The 10,798-nt window shown below is 34.6% G+C and overlaps 1 protein-coding gene across 1 annotated transcript in view; it reads right to left on the bottom strand.

The window, feature by feature from the left end:
• Nucleotides 1–4,228: 4,228 nt before the first annotated feature.
• The window catches only part of LOC111060497 (1-phosphatidylinositol 4,5-bisphosphate phosphodiesterase), a 73,808-nt gene continuing 67,238 nt past the window's right edge, over nucleotides 4,229–10,798 (bottom strand). Inside the window, 2 exon segments of the mRNA XM_039437512.1 lie at nucleotides 4,229–4,768; nucleotides 10,521–10,601. Of these exon segments, the coding sequence (XP_039293446.1) occupies nucleotides 4,700–4,768; nucleotides 10,521–10,601 (150 nt within the window). The 3' untranslated portion in view covers nucleotides 4,229–4,699.

Genomic DNA, 10,798 nt, shown 5'->3' with positions numbered 1-10,798 from the left:
AAATGGACAGCGGTTTATTCACAGATGCAAATGTGCAAGAAAGAGCCCTAATCCACCTGGTACAACTCTGACTGCTTTTTTCACCTTATGCCAGGAAGACGCTTTTGCCAGAACACTAATGTATTCAGAAGTTCCCTCTTACTACACGTGGAATGTAACTAGAAAAGTATTTGTACGGCGCAAACGAGGGGAGCCAGTCAACGGTCACCCTGGCATTTTCAAAGAAAATACAATTGGTAGACTTTATACAGTGCATCCCAATCAAGATGAATGTTTTTACCTTCGCATGCTATTGGTAAATGTGCCTGGTCCTACATCTTTCCAGCAATTAAAAATAGTTGACGGCGTCACACATGCCACTTTTCGCGCTACGTGTCAAGCTCTGAATTTATTAGAAAATGACCAACAGTGGAACATATGCATCAATGACGTGCAACACTGCACATCCAAACCGAATTCGCGCATTATTTGCGATTATATTGACCGCTTGCTTTCCTTCATCTCCCACAGAGTTATGGGAAAGATATCGTTCGCATATGGCTGAAGATATTTTGCATAGAGTACGCCTTGAAAATGCCAATATGACCTTAGAATTTACAGAAGCCATTACAACGAAGCATTGATAAATATTGAGGACAAGTGCTTAGCTATTGCAAATAAAGTTCTTAGTCAATTAGGAATGCCAGCACCAACCCGAACTGCGACTGCTGCATGATGTAGATTTACGCCGTGAACAGAGTTACAACATTAATGATCTTCAGGCATATGTCCAATCGAACATTCCCAAATTAACGTGGGAACAGAAAGGCATTTATGATCGCATAATGCAAATGATAAATGACGGAGTTGGGGGGACCTTCTTCTTGGATGCGCCAGGAGGAACTGGGAAAACATTCTCATTAGATTGATTCTAGCAACGGTTCGATCAAAAAGTGATATAGCCTTAGCTCTTGCTTCGTCTGGAATAGCTGCAACATTGTTACCAGGTGGAAGAACTGCGCATTCAGCTCTAAAGTTGCCATTAAACATGCAAATCATTGAGACTCTACGTGCAATATTTCTAAAGCATCCGGTATGGGAAAAGTATTACAAAAATGTAAACTAATTGTTTGGGATGAATGCACAATGGCACATAAAAAATCGCTCGAAGCTCTTGATCGATCATTACGAGACTTGCGTGGAAACGTTCAACCATTCGGGAATGCATTGATATTGCTCGCAGGAGATTTTAGGCAAACATTGCCTGTAATTTCTCGATCGACACCAGCAGACGAAATTAATGCTTGCCTGAAATATTCAACACTATGGCGGCACGTACATACATTGGAGTTGACTACGAATATGCGTGTCCAGTTGCAGAATGATCCATATCAGCTGAGGTATTCTCACGACAGTTACTGGAAATTGGAAACGGTCAGCTGCCAGTCGATGAGACGTCTAGACAAATATCACTTCCCGATAATTTTTGTAATTTAGTTACATCAAAAGAAGAACTGATCGAAAAAGTATTTCCTGACATTCAGATAAATCATAGAAATCATGATTGGCTCAGTGAACGAGCTATCCTTGCCGCAAAGAATAAAGATGTCTATCAACTTGATAATGTTATACAATCCAGTATTCAAAGTGATGAAACTACATATAAGTCGATAGACACTGTTGTGGAAGCTGATGAAGTAGTTAATTATCCAACAGAATTTCTAAACTCACTTGATTTCCAGGGATACCACCACACATATTGAAATTGAAAGTAGGTGTGCCAATTATCCTCTTGCGGAATATTAATCAGCCAAAACTCGCAACGGCACGCGACTTGCAGTTAAGAGATTAATGAATAATGTAGTGGAAGCAACGATTTTAACAGGGCCTTTCAAAGGTGAAGATGTCCTCATTCCTCGAATACCCACGATCCCGACCGATACACCATTTCAATTTAAAAGATTGCAATTCCCAATTCGATTGGCATTTGCAATCACAATCAACAAAGCTCAAGGTCAATCTTTAGAACTGTGTGGTCTAGATTTAGATGTGGATTGCTTTTCACATGGACAACTGTATGTTGCGTGTTCCCGAGTCGGCAAACCAGATAGTCTTTATCTTTCCACGCAGACAGTGGAAAAACAAAAAATATTGTATATAAACAAGTATTGCAAAATTAAACTTATATGAAATGTATTCTTTGTTTTTTCTCATTTCTCAACCATTCGCAAACAGAGAGTGAGAATAGGGAAAAAACTGAGTGCAGAAGAAGGCCTTCCTGTAAAATTCGGCGTGCCACAAGGAACAGTTCTTGGTCCGATACTGTACCTCATCTTTGCCAATGAGTTGTGCTCACTCGACATTGGTGGCAAGATTATTGTCTTTGCCGACGACACAGCTGTGATATTTCAAGGCAACAACTGGAACGAGACTTTCATAACCGCTGAATTAGGCATGGAAAAAATTACACTTGGCTCCACAGTAATATCCTGACTCTCAATTCATCAAAAACTAAATTTCTAGCATTTTCACTGACGGACTCCAAAAAACCTGTACGAAATACAATCAAGTTACATCACTGCAAAATAAACGCATAGACTGCAATTGTCCATCAGTAGAACGAACAGATAATATAAAATATTTAGGAGTTATAATAGACGACTTACTTTGGTGGGACAAACACATCATACAGCAAACAACAAAACTCAGGAAAATGGTTTACAGTTTCATTCAACTCCGACAGATACTCACACTGGATACGTTAAAAATTGTATATCACGCATTGGTAGAGTCAATAGCAAGATATGGAATCCTGGCATGGGGAGCTAAGTATTTCTGCCATATCAATCCTGTTTTTAAAGTCCAGAAACTCATCCTCAGAATAATGGGACAGAAACATCCACTCTACCCTTCAGATTCTATATGAAGAGCTCCAACTACTGAGCATCCGACAAATTTACATTCACAAATTACTCACATTCATCAGGAAAACCCGCAGTTCTTTCTCAACATGGACCACACCCACAGCACGCGAAGAAGGAATATTGATCTAGCAGTCCCCAGGATGACAACAACTGCCGCCCAGAGAACAGTCACATACTTAGGACCGAAGATTTACAACAGGCTGCCAATGGACATCAAGGAAATGGTACTGGTTAATATATTTAAAGCAAAAACAAAAACTTGGATAATTGAAAATAGAATAAATTATAGTGAAGACCTTATTACAAACTAGATATTATGAATATTATTAATTCATTTTTTTATCAATCCTTTTTAAGAGACTATTCTCAAATATTTTTTTCTTTTAGAATCTAATTATTTTCCATCAATAATTTTCTATTTATAGATAGGTATTCATTTACTCATTTTAATTTCTTTTTCCTAAAAATTTTGCTTTTTTTCATTTTATTTCTCACATAAACATTATTTTTCCTTTTAGTTTTGTAATTGCACAATAAACCAGATTTAACAGCTCACATAACACAGAAGTTCATAATTTATTTAACAAGCATAATATTTGTGGTTTCCCAACACATATTTTATATATAGTGGGGGCCAGAAAAAAAAAAAAAACATTCAATCACAATGTGCCACTGCGAAGCGTGGCAGGGTACAGCTAGTAAGTTATAATATTATGGTTATGCATATAATTATTATCAGTAGGACTGGCCACTAACGGTAGGGCACACATCATGATACACATGACGTCATACATTGTTGTGTCATCACAGCGATAGGCTTCCAGCAATATGTTTTGTGGTTGGGTTTTTGTATCTTCGATATTTTGATGTTTTTTTCCTTGATGCTCTATTTGAGGTTAAATTATTTTTGTATCATTATAGTTTGTAATTTTCCAGAGGTTTATTTATTGCTATTGGTTGTTTATTTCATGTTAGAAGCTTTTCGCTGATGACAAAACATGTGTGTGGGTGTGTGGTGTGTGTGTGTGTGTGTGTGTGTGTGTGTGTGTACATGATAGACATGCATGTCCTACTGTTAGTGGCCAGCCTAATATAGTTACTATACTATTGTCTTTTTTCTTTAGGGCTACTTTTAATATAAATCTCATTACCCTTTTGAATTATTTTTTCACAACATGTTTCCGACACTAATGACAAAAATGGAAATTGCATTAGTGTCCAAAACATTTTGTTACAAAATAATTCAAAAGGGTACTGAGATTTATATTTTTATTTATACTAGACTATTTGTTGAAAAATCGTCAAAAGGTAATAAAACTCTTGAAAATATGTAGATGATTTTATGAATGCAACAATGAACATAAATATTCACGATCTCTACTTCAGCAATAGTTCCTATCGAAACAATCTATTAAGCAATCTCATGATAAAGAAGGTAATGCAGAATATGTACAGAATAGAACATCAACATGAGATTACATCGAGTATTTTCAACACGTATCAAAATAATCGAGAATTGATACAAAACAAAAAAATTATAATAGAATAAATGCAGAGGAGGGAGATGAATAAGTTTATCGCCCTCAGATAAGAATCACAGTAAGGATCAGATATTGTGGCTTTCACATTTCACTCGTTTTAGTTATAACTTAAAATTAATAGTCGCTATACTAGATCAATATGACTAGACAGTATGGATGTTTCGGGAGTAGAATTATTTGGCAGAATATATAGCTATATCGCACGGTCTCAGATGCTCAGGCAGACAACACATAGATTAATATTATGAAGGGTTTCTAGGCAAAGAACTCTACTTTCTGCGACAACTCGTATTCTATCTCCTCATTCTTGTACATCTCGATCATCTAAAACAAATAAAAAACATGGATTTATTCATCTGAAAGCGAGAACAGATCAATCTTTCGCCATTACACAGCAAAACAAATGGACAAAATGCATTTGAGATGATATCCTATTATAGAAATTTCTGTATTTCTATATCTGATTATTTAGATCTGGTTATTTATGTTCAACGGATCTCAAAAACGGCTCTAACGATTTTCACGAAATTTGGAACATAGTAGGTTTATGATTGACCGAGCGAAGTGAGGTCTAAGATTCAAGTCAACGGTTTGGCATTTTTCTTAACGTTTGAATGTTTATATGTTCATATGTTGCGCATTTACGGCGAAACGCGGTAATAGATTTTCATGAAATTTGACAGGTATGTTCCTTTTTTAATTGCGCGTCGACGTATATACAAGGTTTTTGGAAATTTTGCATTTCAAGGATAATATAAAAGGAAAAAGGAGCCTCCTTCATACGCCAATATTACCGTAAAAATCAGACTATAGAATTATTCATCATAAATCAGCTGACAAGTGGAGAAGCCAGTCTATTGCTGTATTTTCCATAAGGTTTATAGTTTCAATCAGGTACTTGTGGATGAGAATACTGCGTGAGGTCTACTGTTCACAGAACTACTAGTATAAAAATTCGATTGCACTAAGTCTCATCCTTGGGAAAACTCGCTGAACGACATTAAAAGGATAATTTATCCTTGGCTGAAACAGCTGTGGATAGTAAGGAAGTGAGTGAGCGAGTGAGTATGTGAAAAATCAAAATATCGTATCCCCGAAATTCATAAGATGACATATAGCCAGCTGTGAAAATAATATAAACACGATCATTTTAGAGAATTGTGATCTGTTTATCAATATATAAAAATAACGAACAAAGCTCGGTGCCCCGATATTTTGTATAATAAGTAGAATACGATATCAATCACTCTATCACGAATAAAATTATTTTCAAATAATTATGTACGCAGAGTTAGCAAAATATTAAAATAATTGAAATAACAAACAATTACGTATTTATTAGATCTATATTATCAGTCGACCAGTTGAAACTTATTCACTTTCTCGATAAGGTTTTTTTTGAATTTTCAGGGTTTACAACTCTCCAACACTAAAGCATAGAAAAAAAATAATTCTAACCTTAGGAATGGGAGCATTAAATTCTCTTCAATGTGATATATTATTCACTATTTCATGTTTTCCTTCAATTGTTATAGCAGCTTTAGAGTCGAAGTTAAATTCTCTAATTGATTCAAAAAATGTCAAATTGGCAGTTCCATACCAAGAGGGCCTTAGAAGGCCATAAGGCCTTAAAAGGCCATAGAGGGCCTTTGAAATGAATACGTCTCAACTAGTCCCAAAAGAGTTGCAGAGTCGTCAAAGATTGGGTTCCAGACATTCCCTTTCAAATTTCTTTGTCAGATAATCTCTCTTCTTCTTCTTCTTCTTCTTCTTCTTCTTCTTTGAAATGAATACGTCTCAACTTGTAGTCCCAAAAGAGTTGCAGAGTCGTCAAAGATTGGGTTCCAGACATTCCCTTCAAATTTCTTTGTCAGATGATCTTTCTTCTCTTCCACTCAGGTGAGGTCGGCGGTTCGGCTCAGTCGCTTCCAGGAGTCTCGGTCATGGGCTTCGATTGGTGTTAGTCCCTTCCCTGCAAGATCTTGAGCGATACAATTTTCCCATTTCTTCCTAGGTCTTCCCCTCTTCCTGGTCGATCTTTTTTCCCACATAATCGACCTCCCTTCTCTCCACATGTCCGCATCACTGCAGTCTTTTTTCTTGTATTTTCTTTGATACCTATTTATTTGTCAAATGATGTATTGTGACTAAATTGGAGAATTTACACCGACACTAAAGCTGCTATAACAATTGAAGGAAAGCTTGAAATAGTGGAATAATACATCAATATCGGGGCATCGAGCTTTGCTCGTTATTTATTTATTGATTAACAGAGCTCAATTCTTTAAAATGATTGGGGAAGGACTAACAGGCACAGCCCAAAACTGTTTCTTCCCCGAATTTTGATTTATACACTGTAAATATTCCAAAAAGTAGGTTATGTTCCATACACTTGAATTCAGGTGAATTTTTTCCAAATATTTGAAAACATAAGTTCTAATTTAGATTGTTTACATACCAAATTGAATAACAAAATAACACTCACTAATCACTTAGAACTGTAAAATAATGATAAACTTTGAATATATGATAATATATCATCTCATGTCAACAAATCAGATTACTGTATTTTGATCGAGTCAATTAAAATATGATTACATAGCTGATCTCCCACACAGGCACACGCATCTTCTGTTATCGACAGACGACGAAATCATAATCTGTTCTCCAAGGACGAATTATCCTTTTCATGTCCTTCAGCGAGTTTTCCCAGGGATGAGACCTAGTGCAATCGAATTTTGATATCATAAACCTATTATATTCCAAATTTTGTGAAAATCTTTAGAGCCGTTTTCGAGATCCCTTGAACATAAATAACCATAATATTATAACCAGATAACCAGATATAAAAATATAAACAGATATACAGAAATTGCTCGCTTAATATAATAGGATATTAAACAGAATTTAAAACTCTCTAATCCTAGAGTTTTTTTCTAAGCGTTTTTGGAGAGTTATAAACCCCTTTAACTGCAAAAATTGTTTGAAAATCTCACACTTTCAATAGCATAATATCACTAAAAATATTGAATATAACACAACATTCTACTAGACAGTACTTGTAGGAAATTGAAAATTAAAAACAGAAGTAGGTACAAACACACTGAAGCCGAAGCGGAGCGGGGCGTTGTGGAGCGTCGTAAACAATATCATGTTTAGTAATAAGATGCAACACACTGGAAACGTCTACTCGCGGAGCGAGGCGTCAAACTTTTAAACAAGCTGGTTTGTTTTTTGGAGCGTCACAGTGCGAGTGCCAGTCTGGTCTACTCTTGAACATAATAATGTAGTTGTTCTACTACATTTTCCCTCCATCTAGTACACTATTATATTCAATGTTTGCCCAAATTCCCCTCTAATGTGTATTATTTGATTATTCAAAAGATAAAATAGAATTATAGTACCCTTTAAAATTAATAAAATAATAAAACAAGAATACAAATTTGTAATTATATATTATAATTATATTATTTTATTAATTTTAAAGGGTACTATAATTCTATTTTATGAATACAAGAAAGTAGCCCTGAATTCATACATTTCAAAAGATAAAATTTATCTATTGCACTTTCAAGTTTATTTCTAATGAAAAAAGCTTACTCTGTAAATGTGATGTAAAGAATGTAATTCATTCATTCATTTATTGTACAAAATATTAAAATCATAATATAATTATGACATTGGAGGAAAACTAGGCTGAGCCTGTACTATTTCTCTCCAAAAATTTTGATAAAATTTAATTTTGTCCATAGGTTGAGGTTATGAAATCACACACAGCTTCTTCACTTGACTTTTTGTCTAGGAAAAATTATTTGAAGATTTTGAATGTTTAAGGTTGACAATTTAAATGAATCACAGAATGTATCACAATGAATAAAAAACTCAAGAGATATTGCACTTATTTGAAAAAGTTTAATACAAAATCACAAACCTACCCACTGAATTGCTAATAAAGAATTTGAATTTGAATGGCCTTAGTGTTATTACAAGTCTTTCTTCAGCAGACATTGGATTCCCTCCAATTAGTGACTTCTTTATCCAAATCAGGCTTCACTCTCGTCAAAGTTGGAGGGTTAAAGTTGACATTCGCATGTACTCAAAAAATCAGGACTCATGCTTTCTCAACACATTAAACAGATTGTGATATTCACCAAATAGTTGACGATCTAAGTTGATTTCATTAACCCACTCTGACCTAGCAGGCTTAGCTAATATCCAATACTTTAAGTAATTATTCTCACAAAGTAATGTCCGTGCAAACTAGACAACGCCATTTTCTAGGCCCTTCTCGCTTAGACGCTTCCTGTGTGTATGATGAACGCTCTGACCACGCCACGCCCCGCTCCGCTCCGCTTTCAGTGTGTTTGTAAATAAATGAATATCATTTTATCGCCGTTAAATTCTTAGAACAATAGGCAAAGTCAAATATTAAATACAGTACCACAAAAGATAAAATTAAGTTTTCCTACAGATACCTTGAAAAGTGGCCATTCCTGCACTGATTACAGAACGCAAAGAATCACTTTTCCGCTCTAGTGCGGGAAAAAATTTTTCTGCACTCCAGATTTGCAACATGGCAACACAAAATAGTTGGTGGGTTATATGGAGGATTAGTGCATGAAAACCAAAATTAAGCTGGTAACAATGACTGTGGTTAGATTTAGATGAGAATCATTTCAATGGCTACCCTACATTTATGATAAAATCCCAATCTAGAAATCTAAAACAAGAATAATGTTTATCTAAATCATAATTAAATAATAACTTCTCATCATTTAATAATAAATAATGTTTATTTTCTATTGACAGTAATAATTATTTTAACTCCAAGCAATGAGAAATGTAGCAAACACACATTTTGAAATTCGAATTTTCAGGTTAAATAATTACCGTTCGAAATCCATGTCGATAAAATCAATAAAATAACAGAATATACTACAATAAAATATTTTCTGTTGTCTATGTTATTTTATAAATATTTTTTAGTTTACTTATAGTATTTTTCGGTAATTCTAGTTGGTCATAATTCTGAATATCTGAATAGGCTACTGTTTTTAGCTGGATGAAAGAACGAAGTTAGTTACGATTCTTCCCGCTAGGTCGCGCGCTTGTCGGTTCAGCCATTTTGCAGTCATTCAAACCAGCTTTTGGCGTGAATTTTGAATTCGAATTTTTTGTTTTATCTGTATTTTCTCTGATTCTTGAATGAATAAAAATGAGAACTTTGGCTGAAAATTTTCAACTTCAATTGGATTATTAATTTTTAAATGAATTATGATTGTTATTAATAACAGCATCACACACACAAACATTTGATGGATTTCAGCCATCATTTTATCCATAATTACCCACTTTTCATATTCAATGGTAACTGTAGGAAAAACTTAATGTGCAACTAGTGCGCAAAGTTCCTCTGCTGCACTCAAGAAGCCATTCCGCCCTCGCCTACGGCTCGGGCGTAAACGTTTCTTTCGGTGCAGCAAACTATCACTTTGCGCACTAGTTGCACAAATAACTATTTACAGCAACTGTACACACAAAATTACATTATAAAATAAAAACACACATATGTTGACAAATTCTACAGTTTTATTCGGTACACGACCATGGTTTCGTGACCACACCGGTCACATTTTCAAGTTGACTAAAGCTAAAAGGTTAAGGTGAACATTTTCAAGTTGGCTAAAGCTAAAAGGTTCAATGTTTACCATAACCTTTTAGCTTTAGTCAACTTGAAAATGTGACCGGTGTGGTCACGAAACCATGTTCGTGTACCGAATAAAACTGTAGAATTTGACAATATATGTGCCTTTTTATTCACTTATGGAACGGTTCTAGAATATTGACAATGACTCAGTCGAATTTTCAAAAATTACATTGCTGAGTCTTAAAATGTACCCTTAGTGATGACGATGGAGCGCATTGCTCCCAAGAATATAAACGTGTAAGCAACTTATATGAAAAAAAAAGCAACTTTTAATTATTTCATTATATTTGCAGCTTCTGAGGAAAATCTATATTCTCAGACAAATTGATAAGAGGGTGAACAGAAATTAGAAGAATATTGAACACTTACGTCCTCCAATTCCTTCTTCAATTCTTGCTTTTGTTTGTCGTGCTTTGTAACCAGCTTGTCCTTCTCTTTGCCTTGTTTCATCTGCAAAATTTCAATTTATTTATCAATTTTAAACACTCAAGATACAATCTAACAATACAGAAATTCAAATGACATCGAAATCACTAATTTTATTCGATTTTATGTTTATTACTGAACGAATACTTGATTATTTTCCATGTCACAAAATTGTTAAACACGGTATTTTTTACAAACTGATAAATAATTATTTTTCTATT

This window comes from Nilaparvata lugens, chromosome 11 (assembly GCF_014356525.2).
Source record: "Nilaparvata lugens isolate BPH chromosome 11, ASM1435652v1, whole genome shotgun sequence".
Classification (NCBI taxonomy): Eukaryota; Metazoa; Arthropoda; class Insecta; order Hemiptera; family Delphacidae; genus Nilaparvata; species Nilaparvata lugens.
The sequence above is the reverse complement of the archived record's forward strand: the minus strand, read 5'-3'. Positions and strand labels throughout refer to the sequence as shown.